Source organism: Microcebus murinus, chromosome 8 (genome assembly GCF_040939455.1).
Source record: "Microcebus murinus isolate Inina chromosome 8, M.murinus_Inina_mat1.0, whole genome shotgun sequence".
Taxonomy (NCBI): Eukaryota; Metazoa; Chordata; class Mammalia; order Primates; family Cheirogaleidae; genus Microcebus; species Microcebus murinus.
The window spans coordinates 33,939,511-33,965,213 of record NC_134111.1 but is presented as its reverse complement, the minus strand read 5'-3'; the positions used below and the strand labels follow the sequence as shown (position 1 = coordinate 33,965,213).

At 39.6% G+C, this 25,703-nt stretch overlaps 1 protein-coding gene across 16 annotated transcripts in view; it reads right to left on the bottom strand.

Annotated features, from left to right (window-relative positions):
- Positions 1 to 25,703, bottom strand: part of FMNL2 (formin like 2) — a 302,649-nt gene that overhangs the window by 56,717 nt on the left and 220,229 nt on the right. For 10 of the 16 annotated variants that reach the window (XM_020288456.2, XM_020288451.2, XM_020288458.2 and 7 more), the window contains 4 exons: positions 24,114 to 24,233; positions 13,237 to 13,345; positions 8,453 to 8,529; positions 6,109 to 6,202 (listed from right to left, as the gene is read on the bottom strand). In XM_020288456.2, the coding sequence (XP_020144045.1) occupies positions 6,109 to 6,202; positions 8,453 to 8,529; positions 13,237 to 13,345; positions 24,114 to 24,233 (400 nt within the window). The remainder of the gene's footprint in view (positions 1 to 6,108; positions 6,203 to 8,452; positions 8,530 to 13,236; positions 13,346 to 24,113; positions 24,234 to 25,703) is intronic. The other 6 variants (XM_020288464.2, XM_020288462.2, XM_020288459.2 and 3 more) reach the window with 1 other exon arrangement.

Below are 25,703 nucleotides of genomic sequence, written 5' to 3'. Positions count from 1 at the left end.
AGGTAGCATGACTGGCCCCTTAATGTCCAGAATACCAACCTTCACTTGCTTGCTAGATGATATGGACGCTGATGATAAAGAAACAATAAGTTCATTATCAGGAAATGAACTTGGAAATCCTATGTAAATGGCTCCCTTTCTCCTTTAGGAAAGGCTCTCTCAGTATCATTTGCCCACAGTGCATCTGTCTGAAAGAAGTAGTAACTCTCTTATCTCCAACCAACAAGTTTATAAAACTTCCAGTCATGAGGAGAAATCGAGTATTGGGTTGAATAAAGAAGAAAGAGAAAACAGAAGAGCAAGAACTGTACAAATATTTTTGGTAATTCTCACACAGTTCCTGAGGTGAACTGTATTTTCCAAACGTGGCCACAGCCATCTCTCCCACCCTACATATTGTTCTACACAGTGGCCACCAAGAAGGGAAGCAAGCGTTGCCTCCCCCTTGCATCCAGGTTGGTCTCGGGGCCTCACTGGAAACCAACAGAACGCAGCAGCAGCAGCAGCAGCAGCAGCAGCAACCGCGTGACTTCTAAGACTAGCTCAGAAGACACGTTGCAACCTCTTTGGACACCTGCTCTCCAGATGCTCCTTCCTGGGGCGCTCTCCCTCGGAAGCAGGATGCCGTGCCATGAGGAGCCCAAGCCACGTGGATTCTACATGGAGGCACTCTGGTTGACCGTCCCAGCTGAGCCCAGCCTTCAAGACGCATTACAGCCCAAAAGCTAGATAAGTGAGTGAAGAAGCCTCCAGATGAATTCCTATCTCTAGTTAACTAGTCTTCCCTGGTGAGCCCCAAAACACAATGGAGCAGAGACGATCTCTGCCATGCCAGCCTGACTTCCTGACCACAGAATCCATGAGCCTAATAAAACTAAGGTTGGGTCATCCAGCAGGGGTGGGGACCCTGCAGCCTTAAGACCATATGTGGCTTTCTAGGTCCTTAAGTGCAGCTTTTTGACTGAACCCAAATTTTACAGAACAAATCCTTTTATTAAAAGTGGTGCAGCAGAAAAAGATGAAGCTTTTCTTGTCTCCTTTGGTGCTTACAAAAGAACAATCTTGACATCAGAAGGTTCCCCACCCGTGATTGGCTCCCATAGTTTGAGATTGGAGAGAATACACTGCTTATGGTTCAGTGAGACCAAAAAAAGTAAGTACCCTTCCCTCCATGTTGAAAATGTTACCACTTAGGGAGTTATCTGGATGGTCTTGTGCTAGATTTATAATCCTATCCCCTCAAATGTCCAAGAGGTTAGATTAGATGGGATTAAACTCAGAAGGATGCTGGAAGCACACCAAAATGTCTGCTCTCCTTCCTGCCCACTTCGGTCCACTATAAATAAAACTTGACAGGCTTTCTTAAATCAACTTAATAATGTGTAGCACGAGTGCTTTCAAATGCCTGGTAGCTAAACCACACATCAGCTTTCTTAGGAAGCCTTCTAGCAACAGGCGGAAAAAAGAACAGCTACTGCCAAGAGTACTGTGTATACAAGAGCTGGTGGCCTTGGGTGACTCACTGCATGGGTTCCATCTATCTACTGGAAGGTCAACAGTGGGAGGGAGGTGGGCCTTTAATAACCAAGTCAGGCTTTTTTGCTAAAGCCAGATGCTGTCATTATGGAAGTAGATGAGAACGCAGTTCTAATCGATCTGAAATTCTGATGAATTCCAGGTGCAACTCCCAGCAGCCTGGGAGAGCTGGTGGCTCAAAGCCCTCTGAGAGTTTTATTACTTGTGTCATAGTAGGCTGCTCCATCATAGAGTCTATGGAGTGTCTCAATACTTTCCTTCTCTGATTTCAAAAGGAAGCATGTTTTGCCAAACTTTCAGAGACAGTTTTTAAAAGTAAGCCAATTTCTCAAATATATCAAAGACTATAATGGAAAAAAGTAGGAAGACTAAGAAAAAGTTGAGAAGAGCAAAGTCTAGGTTGCAGACCTCAAGGTTCCTATGAGAAATCAGATTCAATACAGAGTTTATAAATCTGAAGAGAGGGCTGGTCGAGGTCTTTAACCAGTAGGTGTAGTTTTATGAGCCGGCAGATTGCTAGCAACGGTCCATGTCATTTTGGAGAGAAGAAAAAGCAAGAGCAGAACCCCAAATAGTGTTTATGGTCGCTCAGCTTCAAGGGCACAGCCAGGGTGTAGCCACATTCTAGAAATGGCTGTCCATTTTCCAAGCCTGTTCTCCAGGCTCGTCAAATCAAGCGTGTTTGGTTCTCAACATCCTTTCAATCAACCCTTTCCTCCTCTGTGTGTTAGGGTCAGTTACTGCCTCTTGCAAACAAGACCCTGAACTGATACAAATACTAAAAAGGTGATTGCCTTTATTATCAAATGTTATTTTTTTTCCTGCCTGCTAGACCCACTGCTCAAAAACATATATTGTAATGCAACTAAGAAAGAATCAATTTAGGGAAGATGGTCATATGTCCTTCCACGTGGCTAAATTAGCCAATAAAGAAAAACAGATGACTCCTTGTTCTCACCATGGTTCTCATTTCAGGACCATACGTAGTCATAAAGAGATGTTTCAACACCAAAACAAGATGTGTTAAATTCCCTTCATTTTTAAAAGAAATATTCTTTTAAGAGAAAAATAATCACGCACAATAGTTGACTGTTAATGATTTAGTCTTCATGTACTCAATTGCACTTATGTTTTTAGGCATGTCACAAACCAACATGGTATAAGCTTACCATCTCAAATTTATGTAATTAAAATTCACTTATCATCATATACACTGAGATGATATATGTGCTCGCTCAGTGACATCAGGCCTAGGCCCCATCTCCAACCTGGCCATGAGCAAGGCCTTGGGACGACACTCTTCCCACCAACAGATAACATTAAATTTGGAGGTGCTCCCTCTTTTCCTAAAACATGTACTTCAAGAAATTATAAGACTCACAGAAAACTGAACATGTTGGGATTCTAAATATTACTTGAAACATGAAAATGATGTAATCATACAAAAAAAAAAAAATCTATCAACAGCCAAAAGATACCTTCCTTTAATTTACATTCGAATTAATTAATTAGTGGCAGTCAAATTAGAATGGATTGGTTGGCTCAAGAGGCAGAGGGGCAAACAGTCCTGCCACATACGCTAAGTAAGATATGGGGTCTTTAAGTTTCCTTTCAGCAGCTGGTGCTACATTGCAGCAGTATGCTCAACTGTGCTCTAACAACGATCAAAGCCCAAAGTCTGGCTACTCTAAGGCATACGACTTTATTTGCAAAAAAAATAGACGCTGAAATCCCCCACACCATCCCCTCATCCCCAGCCAATAAAAACAGGGCTAATCCCTTCATCCTTCTTAGGAAGATGAATAGAATCTCAATTTACTAACAAGGATAAAAGGCTTTAAAAACAATCTTCTTGAAGGCACAAACTCTTCTCTGGTCCTGCTCCCTGGCTTCCTGGTACCCAGTGTGGCACTCTCCTGCCACAGGTGGCTCCACCGGTATCATTCACTGACCAAAGCCCTATCTTGCACAGGCATACAAGGATACATGGACATCTGAAACCTGGCTCCAGACCTCCCTAAAACCAGAAGATTCCAATGACATTCTGGCTAAAAAGATTAAAGAATACATCTTTTACTATGATGTTTAAGGGGGAAAAACACCCACTGACATGAAGATGAGAGAAAAAGCAAAGAGAAAGGGATTTAAAAGACTTTGAGTTGTGAGTGGCATTCTGTTTTTTTAAAAACAAGATCAACACAGAGTAACACTTTTTCCATCCCAAGACTGGATAGAGAGAGGTTGAGCTTTTTGACCCATCCGGAAGAACAAAGCCTCTTAGGGGCACGTTCCTGCCCTACCTTCACGCACATGGCTGTTAGGATAATCCCTCTGCTTGATCTGTCTACACGGCTTCCCTCACACAAATGCCTGTGCCCGGGAGAAACCGAACCCAAACACCCACCATCTCTCATAAGTAATTACAGAAACGAGGCAGTTTGGATTAAAGCTCTAAAAATTCAAACTCAAAAGTAATTTGGTTCTCATTACTACTGGCCAGCTTTTAGATCTGGTAGGATTACTTTTTTCTTCCACTAAGCACATATTATGCCCTAAATGGCCAAACCATATACAATTCTGACGCCAGAGAGCTAAAATTCAATACTGCAAGTATTTGTGTGTCTATTACACACGAGAAGGGCACTCTATCTCACCTAAGAAAAAACAAAATTAGTATTCATCTCATGAATTCCTGGCTTTAATTCTGATTCTACACAATTACATCTCTGGGACATAATTTGACCTGCAGCATAGTCAAACGCTTGTTATATAAACCATATTATAACAAGGGTCACTAAAAACTGTATAGCAAACGCTTCCAGGGAAAAAGACTTGGCACACAATATTTTCAAATATGATTCAATGACAAAGATTTGGGAGTTATATTAGCAGCACATGCTGTTTCTCTTTCATATTAAATCCATCCACTCAAACATACCTCCTTATTTATAAATGTAAAATTTATATATTTACACATGACATATAAAAACATTCACAGACAAGCATTCATACATTCTTGTCTCTAATGTCTATTTGTTTTGGAAGCTAGGACATGAATCTAAAGGTTATTATTCTTCATTCTCTTAGAATCTAGATATTTTTTTTCACTATCTCTGGGGCTGAATAGGAAAGAGATAATATTTGGTTCTCTCCACAGCTGGCAGGAACAAAATGGACACTAGCAACAATCCAAAAGCCCCGACTGATGGGAGGGAGGTAAGGCAGATGAAGGAGCAAGGGGAGCAGCTGTCCTGGTCACACCCTGAAGCTTCCCTGTCTGTGCACAGCTCCTTAGAGCCCTTGGCAGCAGGGGGTCGTGAGTCCAACTGAGCGGGCAGCGGGCAGGGGAAAGGGCTCTGGAGTCCTGTCAAATTCAGTATTTCCCTTTATTTCCCCATGGAGATTCACACACAGCCGGGCCCAAACTGCATCGCGGTTTCACGGAAGTTCAGGATCAAGAACACCAAATCCCGACCCTGGCCCCGCCACGTATCTAGCTACATGACCGTGGGTGACCCGTGTATTTGAATTTTAGTTTAGTCTTCTTTAAAATGGAGATATTAATATTAATACTTGTCTTGAAGATGTTATTACAGAACCAAAGGATTCCACGTGTGTAGCAAGGACAACCCTGCCAAACAGCAAGACGCTCAGCAAATTCCAACTGTGTTCTACCCCAGAGGCTTTCGGGAAAGATGAGAGCGAGCTTGGAAGCCCCTCTGAGGTCTGCATTTTAATCCAGTTTGGGTCTTCATCCAGGAGCATCTGAAATTCAACGGGACTGCTGGGATAACACACAGCTTGACTGAGGGGCCAACTGTGACATGGGGCTCCAAGTGCCTTTAATGTTCTGTTTTGTGATTTCCCACCTGTAAGGAGCCTCAGACGTCAGGCATATACAAGGGAACCAACAGGCACTCTTCTTGGCCACACAACACTGTTCACTACCCTTAAAGGAAACCAGCTACTACCTTGGTCGTGATGTTTCCATACTTTGGGCAGAATCCCTGGTGCCACATTACCTATGTGTCATTGTTCCCGTTTTTGTAGTCAGTCAGTCTCCATTTCAACCACGCATGTCCACTGCTTTATGGTTTGACAGCACCACTTAGCTAAGATTACAAACTCCTAAAATCAGTGTCTGTATTTGTATAACAGGCTTGTCATCAAATCTAGCAAAGCAATGATAATAAATATGATTTGAGGAAAATATATCTATGATGAAAGAGTTCATACAATTTACATGGTGGGTGATCAAGTATCAATGCTAATAAAAGCCACATTCGTAACAAAACTTGTTTTTCAAATTGGCTATTCCATGTTCTCCAAAACAAAATGAGTACTGCAAATATTTTTAACTTATCCTGGAAATGACATACCAAAAGAAAGCTTAAGCCATGCATTTAAGATATTTAGACAAAGTTTATTACTTTCCTCTCAATAATATCTTAGAAAATTAACTATTATACTCCTTATACCACAGAATAAATGAAAAGGTAAATCATTCTATTCACAGATGTACAAATAAGATGTTTGTGTGAGCAGTCTAATTAAAACTATAGCATATCCTACCTCCTTAAAGTTATCAAATGCTGATAAAATGATTTCATGCCCGCCTCTGACAAGACAAACTGCTGCCAACAGTTCTAAAACAAGGGCTTTTGTTCTGTCAAAACAAGAAAAAAGAAAAACACAAATCAGTGAAAATGACATGATGACTCAGCTATTCCTTCTAAGATAGATATAAGAATATAATATTTGCCCTTGTATTTTTTTAAAACTTTACTAAGGTACAGTTATGTCAAAGTACATTTTTAAACCTTTAATGGCTTCCAAATATGTGATTTGTCTAACACAGAAAATTTGGAAGGCATGTTTCCCACTTCCCAAACTACTAATTACTCACTAATGAGAACTAGCTCTGGGAAGAACAGTCTCTCAGCCCCATCCTCAGGTTACTCAGTACGATGTCATTGAAGAGGGTTTAATGGGGAGCTAGCTGAGAACAACAGGAAACTTGGGAATATGCTGAAAACCAAACCACTGGTTAAACATTTTCTCTGATTTTAGAGACATATAACACTTACAGAAACACTTACAGAAACATTAAAAATCAACTGAAGTTAATGTTCTATATTTCAAATCTGCTCATTTGGGGAAGGAGCCATAGAAATTTCCCATGGCAAAGCAAGTTTCTGTCATTTCTTCTACCTATGCGGGTAGAAGATCTGGAAGGAGCTGAATTACAGCTTCACTAATATAAGAATATTTTCTGTGACTCAAGAAAATAAAACTCCATCTGAAATATTTTTGGTGGGAGAACCTAGAGATACATTCTAAGTTTTCAAATGCAATGTTAAGAAAGAAACAGCATTGTTTCTTCATCATAAGATCACTTGAGCATTTCATCTTTATTCTGGAATAAAACTACTGCCAACTTCTAAACAAAGACTGTTCTGATATTCCACCATGTCAATTGTCTTAAGAAAAATGAATAATGACTCCCCAGTGGTGGAAGGCAGGGACACAGAAGCATGACTATTTAGGGCTATAGTAAACTAAGGAAGCAATCGCAAAGTCACAAAAGGCTTCAGTTTGAAAGAATAATATTTAATGTTTAAATAGAACTTTACAGTTTGCACTGCATTTTGAATCATAAAGTTCTAATTTATAATCAGGGCTTTTAGTTGAATTAACAGTTTTCAGATATTCAGTCTATAGAGAGGTATCTGATGAAAAGGAATTACACATTTGAACTGCAGAATAGGCCGGGCACAGTGGCTCATGCCTATAATCCCAGCACTTTGGGAGGCCGAGACAGGAGGAGCACTTAAGGCCAGGAGTTTGAGACCAGCCTGGGCAGCACAGTGAGACTGTCTCCACAAAAAATAAGAAAATTAGCCAGGTGTAGTAGCATGCATGTATAGTCCTGGCTGTGGCAGGAGGATCACTTGAGTCTGGGAGTTTGAAGCTGCAGTGAGCTATGATCACATCACTGCGCTCTAGCTGGGGCAAAAGCGTGAGACCCGTCTCCCTGTTTCAAAAAAAAAAAAAGAGAGAGAGAGAAATGCAGAATACCAAAGACAGGTTTCTAGAGCTAATTTGTGGTATGAATAATATATAGTGCTGGCCTTTATAGAAAGTGAATATAAAAGGAAATCGGTATACATAATTCTTTTCCTTGTTTGGTAATTAAAGCTACATAAGTAAAGGTGGCAAGTGAAGTGTGGCCAAGGGATGGTGGTGTTTTAGTTAACTTTTAGCAGTAACTGATATAGGTAAATCATTACCACGACTCTCCTGGCAAGCTGGGCGTGGTGGCTCACACCTGTAATCCTAGTACTGAGGGAGGCCTAGGCAGAAGGATTGCCTGAAGTCAGGAGTTCCTGACCAGCATGAGCAAGAGCGAGACTCCCCATCCCTACAAAAAACTAGAAAAATTAGCCGGGCATAGTGACACATGCCTATAGTCCCAGCTATTCAGGAGGCTGAGGCAGAAGGATTTCTTGAGCCCAGGAGTTGGAGGTTGCAGTGAGCCATGATGACACCATTGCACTCTAGCCAGGGTAACAGAGTGAGACTCTGTCTCAAAAAAAAAAAAAAAAAAAAAAACCACCTCACCTGGCCCCTGAGTCCTGACAAACTGATCCTCTCCCCCAAATTTAGCACTAAGGATGCTGAGAACCAGGCCTCAACAGAATGAAAGCTTGAGGAGAACAGTGAGGGGGAGAACTGTCACCAGCCGCCCAACTCTGCCCCATGTCAGAACATAACTTGGCTCAAAGGGAATATTCTCCACAGCCGATCTTATTTCAAACAGTCACATTTCAAAGTTTCCAAAGTCAAACTTGGCTAAGTGTAGACTAGCTCTCTGCTTTCCCTAGATTTAGACCCGTACGTAACAAAGAAAGCTTACCTGGGATTCTTATTGTTCAAGCTTAGAGCAATCTCATTGACAGCATGCGGATGGGACATGACCATGTTGAAACCATACTGAAATTAATATGGGGGAAAAAAAAAACCCCAAGCATTAGAAGACAAGTTAGGAGACCATCAATGTTGATTAAAAAACAAAACCCTGAAATTTCCACCTAATGTAACTTATACCATCATAAATGCATTTGTGTTTATAGTATATCAGTGTCAGAACATATTTATCATAAATTTCAGGAATGCCAGGCATGGTGGCGTGTGCCTGTAGTCCCAGCTACTGGGGAGGCCAAGGCAGGAGGATCACCTGAGCTCAGGAGTTTGAGCCCAGCCTGGGCATCACAACAAGACACCTACCTCTTAAAAAGAAAAATTCAGTAATGATACTATTACGAAAGGATCGTCTTCCCATTCTTTATGAATGAATGTTTCTCTTTATTAAACATTTTACATGTTTCTCTTTATTAAAATGGTAAAAAAGGCTCTAGCCCAGTGATTCTCAATCTTGACTGCTCATTAAAATCACCTGGAAGACTGCGTCAAACAAAGCACCAGTTCTCCAAGACTCATCCCAGATTTATTCTGAATCTCAGGCATGAGACATTGGCATCTGAATTTTTTTTCAGCTTCCAGGTGACTCCACTGTGCAGCCAGGACTGAAGCCAGTGCATCTAATCCCTTATCTGGGCAATGGCTATCAGGACCAAGAGCCTAGGAAAACCTGCCTTGTTGTAAGGCATGCTACCCCCACCACTTCCGCACAATGAAGTAAGTACAACAACAGGCTCAAGAATCATTCTTAATTCTGCTAAGTTGAGGAAGTCCAGTTGACCCTTGAACAACACAGGTTTGAACTGTGTGGCTCCCCTTATGTGTGGATTTTATTCCACCTCTGAGACAGCAAGGCCAATCCCTCCTCTTCCTCTTCAGCCTACTAAACATGAAGGTGATAGGATGAAGACCTTTATGACAAGCCACTTCCACTTAATGATAGTAAATACATTTTCTCTTCCTTATGGTTTTCTTAAGAACTTTTTTCCTCTAGCTTACTTTTATTATAAGAATATAGTATACAATACACATATGTACAAAATGTGTGTTAATTGATTTTTATGCTATTGGTAAGGCTTTGCGTCTACAGTAGGCTATTCGTAGTCAAGTTTCTGAGGAGTCAAAGGGTACACACAAATTTTTGACTGCACCAGGGTTGGTGTCACTAACCCCTGTGTCGCTGTATACTGTCTACTGTATTCTTTCTCCTCCAAACTTACTCTCAGCCCATAACCACATTTCCTCTTATACTGAGAAAATATAAGCAATCAGAAAAAATTTTCACAAACTCCCACTACCGTATCAATCCATACCCACAGACCTGTGGCTTCCTCACCTCTTCCTAAAAAACAACCCTTCCATGCCCTAGTCTAAGGCCAATGATGCCACTGAAGTCCCATTAAGTGATGCCACTTAATGATCCCATTCCCTTTCCCCTCAAGTGCATCATATATGTTCCAGAAATTTCTTCATCTATCCCCCATCATTTTTCTCTGTCTACTGATTCACTACCATTAGCATACAAATATGATAAAAATTCTCTTATCTTAAATAACAACAGTAAAAACCTCTCTTGATACCACAACCTGTGTCCAGCTACTGCCTCTCATTTCTCTGCTATCCTTTACAGCAAAACTCCTCCAAACACTCCCAGTCTGATTCCTCTCCTGTGTGCTCCTGAATCTACTCCATCAGACACCTCATCCCCACCACTCCAATGAAACTGTTCTTCCCAAGATCACCCGTGGCCTGCACTTTGCTAAAGCCAATGGCCAGTTCTCACTCCTCATCTTACATGATTTAGCGGCAGCATTTGACAGAATTGAACACTCCCTTCTTCTGGAAACAGTTCCTTCTCTTGGCTCCTACCTTCCTGGCTACCTCTCAGACACGCAAGCTGGCTTTTCCTCATCTCTCTGACATTTACACACAGTGCCCCAGGGCTCATATTCTGGACCCCTTTACTTCTCCATCTATCCCTGTTGATCTCATTCTCTCTCCTGGCTTTCTATACCATCCACCTGCTAATTACTCCCAAATTTGTATCTCCAGTCCATTCCTCTTCTTGAAATCCACACTGGCACATCCAACCACCCACTTAAGATCACTATTTGGAAGTCTCATGGACATCTTGAAGTTAAAATCTGCAAAAAGAAAATCCTCCTTCAAATCTGCACATCCCGTAGCCTTCCCCATCTCAGTAGATGGCAACTGCATATTATGGGTGGCCCAGGACAAAAACCTTGGTACCACCTTCCACTCCTGTCTTCCTCATCTCCAATGCTGTTGCCTTTACCATCAAAATAAAACCAGCATCTGACCACCTCTCATCATCTCTACTCCTATAAATCCTAGTCCATACTACCATGAACACTCAGTCACCTAAATTACTACCAACAGCCTCCTGGATGGTCTACCTCCTCTTGCCTTTGCCCCTCCCAAGGTCAATCCTACATATAGAAGTGAGGGATCATGTTAAATGCAAGACTGTCAGATCATTGCCCTTAGAACCATTCAACAGCTTCCCATTCATAGTAAATCAATGTCCTTTCACTCGCCTACAAAGACCTACATAATCAGGACTTTGTGTTACTGCTGACTTCACCTTCCACGCTTCTCCCTCTTACTCATTCTCATTCTGATCCGGCCTCCTTTCTGTGCTTTGTACAAATCAGACTTACTCCTGCCTCAGGGCCTTTGCTCTTGCCCCTCTATCTACCTAGAATCTTCTTTCCCTGATATTCCTTCCTTTGTTCCCTCATTCAAGTTGTTGTTAAACATTATCTTCTCAGTGACACTTTCCCTGCTAGACTATTTAAAACTGCATATACATTTTTAGCCCTTCCTTATTCATCTCCTGATTATTTTTTTGTATAGGACCTTAGTAATGGTTTCCTGGGTTCAACTCTCTACTCCACCACTTAATAGCTATGTGACTTTAGGCAAATTACTGAACTTCTCTGTGTCTCAGTTTCCTCATCAGTAAAATGCAGGGAGTGATATTACTGACCTCACAGGGCTGTCATGATGTTTACATGACTTAAGAGCTTTAAAAGCACTGGACCTGTAAAATGTGCCCTGTGTCTGCTTTTTTCATATCACTATTATCTAGAATACTATATATTTTACCAATTTATTTGTCATCTATCTCCCCTCCCTGGAGAGTAAGTTCCCTGGGGCACTTATTTATTCAATGCTGTATTTTCAGTGCCTAGAACAAGATCTGTCTGGCAAAGCTCAAAAAATATTAACTGACTGAGGGAAAGAATAAATGTATGTTTTTCTTCTTAAATTCAATTCAGCACCCTATGTTGGGTTTGAACTCTAACAACAACCCTCTACCTATGTAATTATTTTCCATTTCTATTTGGACTCACCTGGAGCACACCCATAGCAATGGAAATCAAATCTTAATTGTATATCTGAATTCTATTTTTCTAAACAGAACTCCTATACCCCTGGTTTGCTTATCTAACTATACTTATGACTCTGCCAGTTCACCCTAAATATTCCAGGCTCACATTTCCACTTTGTTGTTAGGATTAACCAAATCCACATGCTATATACTATTTTTCCCAGTGTTTCTCAGAGTGGGGTCTCCCTGCATTCACAATCACCTGCACTTTTAACAATCTTCCAGGTGGTACTTCTTATAAAGATGAGGAACCACCAAGTCTGACAGACAACACTTGTAACTTCTTGCCTGTTCAGCAAATAACACTTTGAGAACCACCGACCTACCAAGCGTGTCAGTCCTCTTCTTACCAGTGTTCTAAAGCTCGTCCATTATTGCCTACAACCAGCAGCTTACTTGCTCTTTAGTGGTCACAAACATTCACCAAGTAGGCGAGTTTATCACTAGAGGAGGAAAATGTCTTTCCTTTAACACATTAACTGCCACGTGAGATGTATTTAACTCATGCTAGTTTTGGGTTCAGGGCCTCATGAAACTTATGTAAGCTTCACCTTGGGAGCCAGGTGAACTACTTTCCAAATTGAACATCACTCACACACAGAAAACAAAAAATAAGAAATTTTTCATTAAATTGGCCGGGTGCAGTGGCTCACGCCTATAATCCTAGCACTCTGGGAGGCCAAGGTGGGCAGATAGCTGGAGGTCAGGAGTTTAAAACCAGCCTAAGTGAGACCCCGTCTCTACCAAAAAAAAATACAAAGAAATTAATTGACCAACTAAAAATATATATACAAAAAATTAGCTGGGCATGGTGGCATATGCCTGTAGTCCCAGCTACTCGGGAGCCTGAGGCAGGAAGATTGCTTGAACCCAGGAGTTGGAGGTTGCTGTGAGCCAGGCTGATGCCATAGCACTCACTCTAGCCTGGGCAAGAAAGTGAGACTCTGTCTCAAAAAAAAAAAAAAAAAAGAAAGAAATTTTTCATTAAATTAAAAAGGATCATTTTGTTTTTGAACGTTTTATTCCATTTTTGTAATAAAACACTGTGGCCCCAAGGAAAAAAATTTTTTTTCTAGTGTGGCAGTCAATGTGTTAAATACATTATAAATTATAAATACTAATTAAAATGGGGGCAATGAATTAAATCTTGAGCATTAGAATGAACCACGCCTTTCTTTTTCAATAGAATTTCACTGAATCCTGATTATTTACTTCAAATAGAAATAATATAAAGAAACCAAAGAAAAAGATCTGAACCTGATTAATTCAGAATTTTTTTAAAAGAACCAGAAGCACCAACATACCTGATAATTCATGATGGCACGTAAACACATGATACAGACATGTATGTCATCTTTCTTACTCACTACTCTTGAATTTTTCAGGGTTCTTCTCCTTGGTAAAGTACTATATCTACAAATAAAAAGAGAACCTTCTATAAAGTGATAGATTACTTTCTTAGCATAGGCACATGCACTTAAAAAATGGACATCATTCTTTACATGCAACTAAATAGTGATTGTAGGTCAAAACCACCACCACCAAACCCACCACCACAAAGCTATTAATATTTCCGAAGATCACAAGGGCCACACAATTCTGTGTACCAGTCATCATTTTGTCAGGCCAGGTACAAACATAATGAAACTCAACCCCACTCATGCATATCACACATCAGATTGTATGTGAGCTTTAGTAACAATCCCAGGTTCCCAATCAGTAGGCCAAGCTCGATTTGCAGAAGTGATCTGAGACAGCATGCATGCAAACCGCATCTGCAACAAAGTGTGGGGTGCAACTTAGCAAATGCTAGACCTCCAATCATTTGACCCAACTTTAGTTGCACCTTGCAATTACTCGGGAGTCCCTACTTCAGAATTTAAACGTAGGCAAGGTCAGACCTTAGCAACATTGGTTTCAGCCTATGATGTTATTAGACCCTGAAATGTTAATACTATGCAAATGCCTCCACAGCCTGATCCCTCACCTAAAGCCTGGTATGGCAGCTGAAACTTAGAGGGAAATATACTAATATTTTAAAGAATTAAGATGTTTCAATGTTAGGATTCATTCTGGTAGGCCCTACATTGCTAAGCCTTCATTCTTTCTGGAGATTTATCATAGCTTGCAAGTAGTAAATAACGGACAGTGTAACATGGTGCATGTGGAAAAGATGACAACACTGAGAGCTTCCACGTGTGTTTTAAATTATTGCCTCAGAACAGAAACACAGATAAGTCTTCTCTGCAACTCCAAGCCTGAAATAAAGTCAAGATTTCAAAAGTTGTCAGCTACATTCTTATAGAGGAAGTCAATGACAGAAAAAAATGCTCCACAAAATAAGCTATAGCTTTCCTTTTTCTTGAAATAATTAAAAGATTTAAAGGAAGGTAAGATTAATATTAACAACTGTCAAAAGTCCCAAAGGTGCATGATAGGAGTTAAAACTGAATTGACACGTTTATCTAAAATTGTTCAGCTGAGTCGCCCTTTAAATTTCATTTTCTGTTCAAAAACTATCAAACAGAAGATAGATGATTCTTTCACATTCATACTAAAGTCAATTTGCTAGTGAGCCAAACAAATTTTTGAAAAGCACTTCAATAAGTCACTTGCCTCGATAAACCTGAATATATAAAACTTACTTTGACTCATTATAAGGAGGAGGCTTTATTCAAGGATTTCCTGACTTATTCACAGTTAGAAATTAAATTTCAGTAACAAAAGTTGACCTCATGCAGTTCTGAATGCACGAAGAAGCTGAAGTTGAGATTTTAAGGGTAGCAAGCCCAATTCCAATGTCTGAAATACAACTTTGAGATGCGTCATTTTGCCATAACCCCAGCATGATCATGACTGTTAGCACACTTCTTGGAGGTCTCAGAGACCAGTGCAACTTCAAACAATAACCACACAGCCAGTCTGACCCAAGCACGTATGACTCTCTGAGTCTACATCTGAAGTTCTTGCCCTTCCTCTACCTTTCTTAACTTACTTTAACCTCAGTCTTGTATTTCTTCAATGGAATCACTTGTTAAGTACATGACAGCTTATTAGAGTGCCTCACTCTGTCACCCAAGCTGGAGCACGGTGGCCCTATCATAGATCACTGTAACTTCAAATTCCTGTGCTCAAGCGATCCACCTGCTTCAGCCTCCCTCTTGGCCTCAAGTGATCCTCTCTCCTTGTCCTCCAAAAGTGCTGGGGTTACAGGAATGAGCCACGGAACCCATCATTTCATTTCAAGTTGAAAGCAATTACTATACTAGCATAAAAGCCATAAAAGATTAAGTTTTAAAAAGAAAAGAAAAAAATGATTTCAATGGAATAAGTTGCCCTTTGCTAAATTATATTTATATGCAGCAATGATTGTAAAAGATAGACTGATCAAAGCAAACTACCCTCTAACGAAGATATGTTATTCTATACAATGCCATATTTCTGCATCACTTTCAAATACATTTTAATTATTCCAGCAAATAGAACGATCTTGCACCTGTAATTGTGTTTCCTAAGACATATAAAGTAACATAGCACATGCTTTCCTTTTATTTATTAATCTAGTACTTGATCTATATATATTGTAACGTCTCTAAAAAGCCAAAATGTTTTTGTCATTTTGTGGCATGCAGAAACCAATAAAGTTAGAATAATATAATACCTACCAAATATTAACACAAAAGGCTTCTATTTGTTGTAGTAGATGGTTAATCTCAAATATATTTTTATGGATCAACAATATATTTAATATGACATATCACATGCATACTTATTGATATTTAAGGAGTTTACAAAATATACAATATAGAAATAAAATTTCAATAAATAAAAACAACAAACAGTAATGATATTCTATACTCAAAAACAATAGAGCTAAACTCTTTTCTACAATGTATGGTATTTGGCTTAAAAATTATTTTCTCCAACTTTGGGTTTATACAAAAGTTAAGAATAAAAGGCAATATTTGAACTCGTGTGTTTTAAATCATAACATTAAAAAGAACACCACCACAGCCAACAACAACAACGAAAATCATAGCTCTGACAGCTGGAGATCCATCATTTGCTCCAACCCTTTTTTAATACAGATAAGAAAATGAAAGGCCAAAGAAATTACATCTGCATAGTAAATAAAAGATGAGATGAGATGAGACCAGGTCCCACCATAAGGCTCCTCACTGCAATTCAGGGCAGTCACCTTCTACAAGTTGCTTCCCATCAACCTGACTCATCAATAATCTGTTGAGTTTTCATGTGCAAAAGCTACCACCTATAGCTACCTGTGCTGGTTAGGTCCTTGTCAAATGTTCCCATCGTATCTTCCTGATAGCATTTTCTGCTTCGGTCCTATAAAGGTGTCATTTCCCACCCTGAATATAATTACTCCACTATGCGGAATTAAGGCTTAGTTTGCTAAGAACAGCAACACACATTAATAGCATCTCCTTCAGTACACAGTGGCCAACCCACTTGTTAACCAACGTTTTCTTTTTAAATCTTGATCTTATATATCACTTTTCAGGAAAGCGAGGATGTTTAACATTTTGCTCTATATTTTAGAATACTCATTCTAAAAGAATTTTCTCTTAAATAAATGCATCCGGATAAATGTCATAATTCTTTCTCTCTGACAATACAAAGTATTTTCAAAGGATTCAGTTTAGGATCACATTAAATCTACAAGACGAGATTTTTAGGGACTGTGCCATGGGTTTGCATATACATTAACTCTTCTCCAGAGAGCACATTTTATGGAATTTGACAATCTTTGTAACTAGATATTTGGTTTATTTGCTTTAATTACGATCTGAGTAAATCATTATCTTTCTGGGGAGAGGTTTTAAATTCAGCTCTAATATATGATGTTCATACTCTCTAATAAACACTTCCCTGTGGGGGGGAGCAGTTAATAGATCTCCCAAATTGACTCTAAAAAGCAACAGAATTAGGACTAACAATTTATTAGCCACTTTACCACAACACAGACACCTGGACCAGGTAAGCGATCTCGAGGAACAGCCTCTGGTGCTCCCCACCAGCCACAGGAATTCAAACCAAATCTTCTTTAAGGTCTAAAGTTGGTTTTATTAAGCACCTACTGTTTATGCTAGACTATGCTAAGTCAAGGGAAAATGAAAGATAAAGATGTTGCTTCAGTCCTCCAGGGCTTACCACCAGAGTTTAGGATGCAATAGGTTAAGTATGTAGATAGCCCCTGTATTAAGATGTGATCTATCCACACTCCAGCCCCAGCCCACCCATCCCATTGCACTTAGCAAAGTGATGAGCATTATAACATGTAAAATGAATCCAGTAACATTATACACACACTTACACAGCACAATCTGATGGAGCAATGGTAGTTGCATCTTCTCATAGGAGAATGCCTTTTGCAAAGCATCATACTTAAAATTTCCCTTTAAGCCAGATTTGACTGAGATAGACCAACTCTTAGTAACTGTCTTTAGGCATCTAAAAGTTGTTTTTAAATGGACCTCTAACCCCCTGAACTAAAATAAAAGGAATGGACAAATTGTGAGATGAGTATCCTAATGGTAACACAACATAATTAAATGTAAAACATTACCAATGCAGATTTAAAATATCCCTGACTTATGATTTTTTGAATGGTGGAATTATAAGACACTTTCATTCATAGGTTTTGTCTACATTTTAAAATTTTATAGAATGGGTGTATATTACCTTTCCAATAAAAAAGAACTCTTTTAGATGGTCTAGGTTTAGATCTACCTTAAGATTGAGAGCTAAGTAGATAATATAATCTTCCTGCTCTTCCACCTCAATCACCCTACAGGATGTCTCCTCCAAGGCCTCTTTAGGTGGAGAGCTGGTCCTGATCTACCCTAAAAGAGCAAATTTGCAGATTTCTGTGATGAGGCCAAAGCACACAACACATAAGACAAAAGAACCAGGTATCATTAAAAAACTTAGCTTTGAAAATCTTACTCCCGGGTGTTGCAAATGTCCACCTGAATGGCAATAGGGCTGAATGTAGTCATTAGCAGTTTCCACTGAGAAAGGATAAGTGGCACAAAACTCTACCCAATGTATGAGTCACAATGATTCACTTAGGTAGGGTTGGAAAATCACAGCAATAATCCGTCACCAAATAAAATTCAAACGGCTCCATTGAAACTAGTTATAACAGCCAAATAATGTATGCACAAAGTGCTATTGCATAATCATGTTAATACAAGTATATCAATTCAATAAACTATCTTTCAGAGATAGTTTCAGAGATAGACAGAGAAGGCAACCTGCATCTGAGTCTTTGCCACAGCCCTTTAGTCTAAGCTATCTTCACTTTTGCAAACACTGATCATGCTAGTTTACCTATTTGAATAAGCTTTCCACAAAGACCTGAGCTTTACAGGGATTAAGTTGGTGACTCAGCAAGGGGTCTGAGTGCCTCTGTGGTAAACTAACGCCCTTGGATGTGTTCTGTTACGGAATTACATAAAGTGAAAGCGGTTACTATAATATTTTCTTCCAGAAGCTATTATGAAATTTCATATAAAACAGAGGCTATTTGAGCAGAGCCAATTGGAGAGTGTCCCCCTCCAATTCATTGTGGTAAATTTTTAAAAGCCCCAGTGAGAGGCAGCGTCAGTTTCTCCATGGTCTCCCGTGGATAATTGAGGCAAATGATCTTTATTTAGTCCTGTCCCATGCAATATGTATGGCATAACCCCAGACTCTGTCAACAGCTAATGGTGCCTGTTCCCTTAACTGAGATCTGAAATCAGCTTCAGCAACAATGCACTCCCCTGGGTTCCCTTTTTCATCACCAGTAGTTCTCAAATCTCACTGTACATCATAGCTTAATGGAGGAAGTGGGTAGGAGGGGACAGGGACAAAGGAGGAAAGGGACTAGGGGGTTGGGAGGAGGAAGAGGAAGAAGAGGGAGAGGGGCTATGAGAGGAGAGGAACTTTGAAGACACTCCAACTCCATCCTGCCCTCTGCAGCAGCTGCCAGGCTGCTGGTTTTCAAGGCTACTATGTAACTGAAGACAGAGGGATGAAAACAGGGACAAGTCAAAATGCCACAAACCTTGCTGTTTTGAGATTCAGTCATTTTTCCTGAGTAGATGGCTTCCTGTACTGCTGCAAGACTTAGTTAATTTCTAGATTTCTGAATAAGTTTATTCTAGTAAATTTTTTGCCAGTTTGCTTATCACTTTATGGAGGAGATATTCAGAGGTCCTCACTCAACCACTTTCACTGGGATCCCAGAACAGACATTGAGAGATCATTTTCTCCCCAACCTATTGATTCTGCAAGTGTATCAATGCTTTCAGGTTGATGGGTGCAGATCTCTCTGGTGACTCAGGACAGGTTCCCTGAGATGTGAGGGAGAGAACTCCCTCAAATTTCCAGGGGGAAAACAGGGCAGGGAATATTATGGAGAGATTGTGATTCAAACCCTAGCGGACTGGGCCAATTATCTAAATGCCATGCTAACAGCCTTTCTTCTCCCAAGTTAGCAGGCAAAGCTTTGGAGCTCCAGATGCCTGGACACAAAACAGGGACCTCTAGGAGGCAGAAAACAGCCCTGAGTCTAATTTTTGGAGCTCCTGTCATTTGTAGGAAAAATAATGGGAAAGGGATACTGAGGGCTGTTTTTGTAGGGAAGCTAATAGCACTATATTTCTCAGGCCCTCTTTAAATCAGCTTCGAGAATTGCCTACTATTTTCTCAAGCACTGAACTAAAACTCTAAATGTTACCCTAACATTCAAAGATGAGAGCTGCCAATTAGAATTCATAAAGCTATGAATATGGATAACAGATTATAGATTACAAAATTCACTTAAGATCAAAACCAAACAGAAATCACTCTAACCATTTGTATTATTTTTACACATATCTGAGCATGTACCTGGAGTTCTGTGTACATGAAATAATAATAAATGAAGAAGTTATAAGTCAGCACTAGTATGAGTGGTAAGCATAAGAAAACTAAGCAATTTTTGCAAACATCTTTTAAGAAACTATACAGAACATTTCCTGTTTAGTGCTATGGTAACAACTGTCCCCCCTGAGCCACCTACTTCATGCTTGACAATGAACGTGCTGAGCAGCACATGGTGAGCACCTCAACCTGCACAGCAGCAGCTGCAGGTGCTACAGGGAGAGAAGGTATTTCTGTTTTGAATGCCTTTCAGAATGACAGATTAGTGAGCTCCAACCAGGAAAGCAAAATCTGAACTTTTAACTCAAGAACGCAAGGCCAGCAAAGAAAACCCAAGGGGTGGCTCTCTTGGATCTAAGAAATGACAGATACACAGTAGTTTCTCTGGCCAAGTCCCTGGTCATTGCCTGAATTACAAATAATGTTCATTAAAGTTCTGGTTAGAGTCATGTTTTGCTGTCCTTCAACTACTACTCATTGTAAGAGAGTAAAAAAAAAAAAACAGAAACAGAAAAAGATGATGATGATGAAGGCTACTGTAATTTTGAGCTACTCCCTCATGTTTAGGAATAGAAAGCAGTACCTCTAAAAAGATAACAACAACAGGTAATAAAAATAGTTAAGTGCTAATTTCATGTATCTATGATAATTCTGGGAGTATAGGAGACTGCTACTCATGAGCAAAAGGTATATTTCAGTGATGCCTTGAGGTAAATATGATCACCCATATATGTCTTAATAACATGTACATATTTCTAGACATTTAGACATATTCTAGTATGAGGGTTGTGTACATGTCTGTTCTCTTCTTCTGAGTTATTATCCACAGACTGGATACCACTGCAGAACCTTGAATAAATGTTTCCTGAACTGACCTCACAAGGCTTTCTCAGAGTTTGGCAAAAAGGTTCTTCAAAAGCCTTCTATGGAGCTTCCATGCAAACATTTGTGAGATTCATAATATCTAGGTCCTAATGTCAACAAGAAAAAGAAAAGGCATATTTTTTCTCTTGCAGAAAGTATTTTCAAATAGTCTATCACACTATTCAGATATCAAACTAATATCTACCTATAAATAAAGAATGATATACACCTATAAAGGAATGAGAACGCCCTTGGACACTGATGTAAGGGCTCAGCCCAACTGGAACACAATGCCAATGGAGTATGTCACATAATTTGGCAGAATCATACCAGTCTTTTATGGTTCCAAGGTCTGGGCTAACAGAACTTTAACCAAGATTTGAGGTTTTAGGTTTCCTCTCTCTTATCCTTCAGACATGACATCACTTGGGCATATTTTTTTCGATCAATTAAACTTCATAAAATATATGATGCTTAAAAAAAGGAGCCAAGTATTTTTCTGTTTCTACAGCCAAAAGAAACAGAGCCGAAATAGTCAAATCCAGAGAGTTCAAAGTAGAGGCACAGGGAGACAGAGAAAGAGAAAGACAAGTAAACAAAATTCCCAATGAACTTTTAAATCAGGTATTCAAATTTTCTGCCTGTCTCTATTTCCCATTAGAGGACAAGATAACAGCTAGAACAGAGCCCACAATCGGAAGGTCTCAGTACGGGCTTTTTGAATGGAGTAAGTGAAAGAACAGGCTGCTGACTCAAAATATAAATGGAGAGCCATTATTTGAATTTTCTGACTTTTCATTACATTCCCTTTGTCAAAAGCATTCGCTTTTGGGTGGCTAATTAATCAGGATATGTCCCTGTGTGAGAAGTACTCAAGGAAACCATTTCACTCCTGTGACCTTTAAATAGAAATATTTCTATCTTTATCCCAAATTACCCCTTCTTTTCATAAACCTTCAATAAATCATTGCCAATGAGCTACAATGATAACCTCATAACCTGGTCTTCAAAATAGTATATCACTGGCTCTAAAGTACTTCCAGCCAGACTCATCTGTTCATTATTTCCTACAAGAACCATCCAGTCTGTACCACCTAACCAGTTCTCAGACCACTCTCTCCTGACTTCTCCCTTTGCCCATCCATTCCTCCAAGTCTCACTCATTATTGTTTTACTTCTACACCAAGTCTCATGAATCTCCCCCTTGGTTCTATGGTTCACTCTAGCCTCTAAATTTCCATGTCATTAGTTCTGGTTATATCACATGGCATTTACCATATATGCTATCAGACACATGCATGAGCACAAACATATATACACTAATAAGTCTCTTATCAGTCATAAATCACATATAAATACATTATTTACTATGTCCTTCTGTATCCTCCACACTTGGCAAGGCACCCTTCACATACTCAGTACATAACAAATCTTGCCTATGAAGGTACTACACCACAGCTATAGGAATTTGCTGAGTCCTCTTCACGTTTTCTTCAATCCTATCTAGTACAAGGACAACTTATTTCAAATCTTGCCTCTTTCACTTACTGTATGATCTCAGGCAAGTTGCTTAATCACTATAGGCCTCAGTTTCCTCAAAGGGATAATTACAGTAGCTATACTTTTAAGCCGGGCACAGTGGCTCATGCCTGTAATCCCAGCTGCTAGGGAGGCAGCTTGGAGGTGGGAGGGTCCCTTGAGCCCAGGAGTTTGAGGCTGCAGTGAGCTATGATTATACCACTCCACTCCAGCCTAGTCAACAGAGCAAGATCCCATCTCTTGAAATAAAAAAATAATTAAAAATAAAAAATAGCCCCAAAATACTTCTAAAAGCTACTTCCGTGGAAAACATTGCCAGGAATGCAATCATCACAGAATTAAAAGGTATAAACAAGGACTTAAATTTGAACTCTTCATCTCGTCCCATAAATCCACTAAGCATATATAGGTGGTAAATATTCAGATGAGGACTATTCATAAAATGCCATTCTACTAAAATAATAATTTTAGGAAAAACAGTGAAACTCTTGTTCCAAGGAGTTTAGGAAGAAACATGAATAGTAGCTACCTATTGAAGGCAGCATGGACCTTGGCTTCTTCCCCACAGTGGAGAGGTCAGCTAGGATGACCTCCAAGGCCTTTCAAGCTCTCTCTGTCCATGACCCTGTCTCTTCATTCGACAGCTCTCTACCTCAATCCCAAAGCCTGTCCCTGAAAAAACTGGTCCTTCTCTTTCCCAAACATGCCCGACCTTTGACATAAGGTTGTGTTCATCTCACGTTCTTTCCCTTCACCTCCACCTGAAGCAGCCCTCCCTCACCCTGAAGACCAACTCTGGCCATCACCCAAAGTCCCCATTTAAAACCTGTCCCTTCCTCCACACTCTAAGTTAGTACTCCACCCTTTTCTTTAAAAACACAGAGCACTTACTTATGGTCTATGTCACTTCTTATTCAAATCTAATGGCATAAATCTTGACCTTCTTAAAATTTAAAAATTACTTTCTCTTGCACCTGAAATAATGCAGGCTTTGTCTTCATAGATCTAATGTGCACATATGTGTCTATATCGCACCATTAAATTTGGCTAGATCTGTAGCCACACTGACAGAAACCTGACTTAGCTGAAGGCACACCAGGCTCTAAGTTTATGAAACAGTACAAACTAGGTTTCTTCTGTTATCAGTATCAGCATTTTTCCCTCTGGCCAAGCTGACAAATGTACGGCAATATAGAATCCAATAGCTGATAGAACTCAAGGTGTGTGTCATGTTATTAAATGCTTAGTAATCATTTTAAATAGTCAAAAAATAAAGTTTGAACGCAAGAAGGAGAGTCTGTCAACATTAGAATTTTGTTCAAAAACCTTGTATTTTAGGACAGAGTGTTTTTCCTTTTTTCTTTAATCAAGCCCCATCTATAAAGTGTTTTAAATTTTCTGAAATCTCATTTCTTCTTCTGAGCATAACCAATCCTTTTTGCCAAGTGACACTTGATAAGATTGCTGTATCTATGTTATTATCTGGAGATTAGGAAGAGGGAACTAAAATCTGCATTGGGATATAGAAGAGATATACTAATTAAACAAAGCTACCAGAGTAAGTCTTCTTTATACAGCATGAACTAATATCCTTTTTCTCTTTCCATAAAAAACCCCAGTAATATTAATAAAAATGCAATATACCTTAAAGGTTCAAATTCTTAAAATGAGGATCATAATATGATAACAGAGTGTATCGAAGTTTAAAAGGCAGTGGGTTTTATTCCAGTGCAGTGTGCTGGCGCTAAGCCATGAGGTTATCATATTATAACATGGAGAGCAGTCGTGGTGCCCTGCTACCATGCCCTGTGAGCTCTCTTGGGTGCTATTGTCACCCGTGACTTACGAGATTTTCCGGTTTGAAGCCTCATCATCAGTGTGTAAACTGAAGCTGCTCCAGAGGCAACAGGGGGAGAAGCAGCTCTGGTGGCATTTGAACTGAAGATACTCAGGCAGAGAAACCAATCTGGTAGTGGCATGAGAGATGAGTGGAACCGGAGGAAGAGGAGACAGCAGGACGAGAAAGAACAAAGTGGAGGAGAAGATGATCAGAAATGAGGTGGCAGAATGAAAAAGGACAACAAAAAGAAAGCCAAGAAGTAAAAGTAGTACAGGGAACAGAGAAAGAAAGGAGAAGAGGAGGAGGAGGAAGAGGAGGAGGAGGAGGAGGAGGAAGAGAAAAAACATGTAAACAATCTTTGGGTATATGAAAAGCAACATGTACCACATGCCTGTACTTCTGATTGCCGTTTCCATAAGTCACAGATGCTTTCCAATGACCAAATACAGAACTAGAATCCAGGCACAAATCCATGAACCACAAGAGGTGGAATATCATTGATATACACTGGTTAAAAACAAAAACAAAAATCTAAGCTTCACGTCATTAAGTGGCATGAAAGTTACTGTCATGTTGGCTTTCTTGAGTTACTAGAAACCATAAAGCAGAGTCAAAGGAAATTCAAATGTTACGCTCCTCAGCTTGAAATTGTGTGAACACAAAACAGGAGAATGTGATGTTGGTTTCTTAGCTGGTCATCTTCGAGAACACCTGCCAACCAGAAATGTCATATAGTTCCTGTGTGTTTCCAGATAGCATTTCCACTATATCATCTCAAGACTTTGGGTCTGTCTTTCCAAATTTGAAATTAATTCTAGCAGAATCCACTTTGAGCCAACTGTGAAGCAGATCCCAGGCTGGCCTTTGATGTTCCTGTACCTCCTGCCTTCCAACACCCAGGACTACACCCTTGGACCTGGGAAGTTTCCCATATTTTCCTGATTCTTCCACTCTACTGGAAACAACGTGCTCTCAAGAAACAGTCTTCAATACTTAAAAAAAAATAGACATAATGAATTATTAATCAGAAAAATGAATCCTTGTTAAAGTGGTAGCTGGCCAATATATGACACTTATTAAGTATCTAACAATGGAAAACCAAATCAAAATGTACTTTGTAAATTAAGTCCCTTACATATAATTATACCTAACCTAGTGGTGAGAATTTCTATTCCAGTACCAAGATGGTCAGGGAATTCTTCCGGTACAATTGGTCTTTTAACTTCCAAATCAGCCCATATGCTCCCCTCCCCACATGTGAAGTTGATGCAGATTAGCAGGTTACACAACCCTTTGTGTATTGCAAATACCATGAGGTGAATTGAAATAATGCTCTTCATTTTTATTGAATCAATTTATTATAAACCTATTAACATTTTTGGCATTTCTAAACCAGGAAAATCTTTATGATTTGTTAAAGGTATCATATTCAAACATCGAATCCTTCAGCAGAACTGAACTTCATTATAGAAAATTGTTTAACCTTCCATGATCAAAACCCGAAACAATTAAAAGGCAGCCAAATACAAAAGATCTGAAAGGCACGTATTCACTGATTGCAATCTGACACATGGACTCTACTACAATAACCTAATC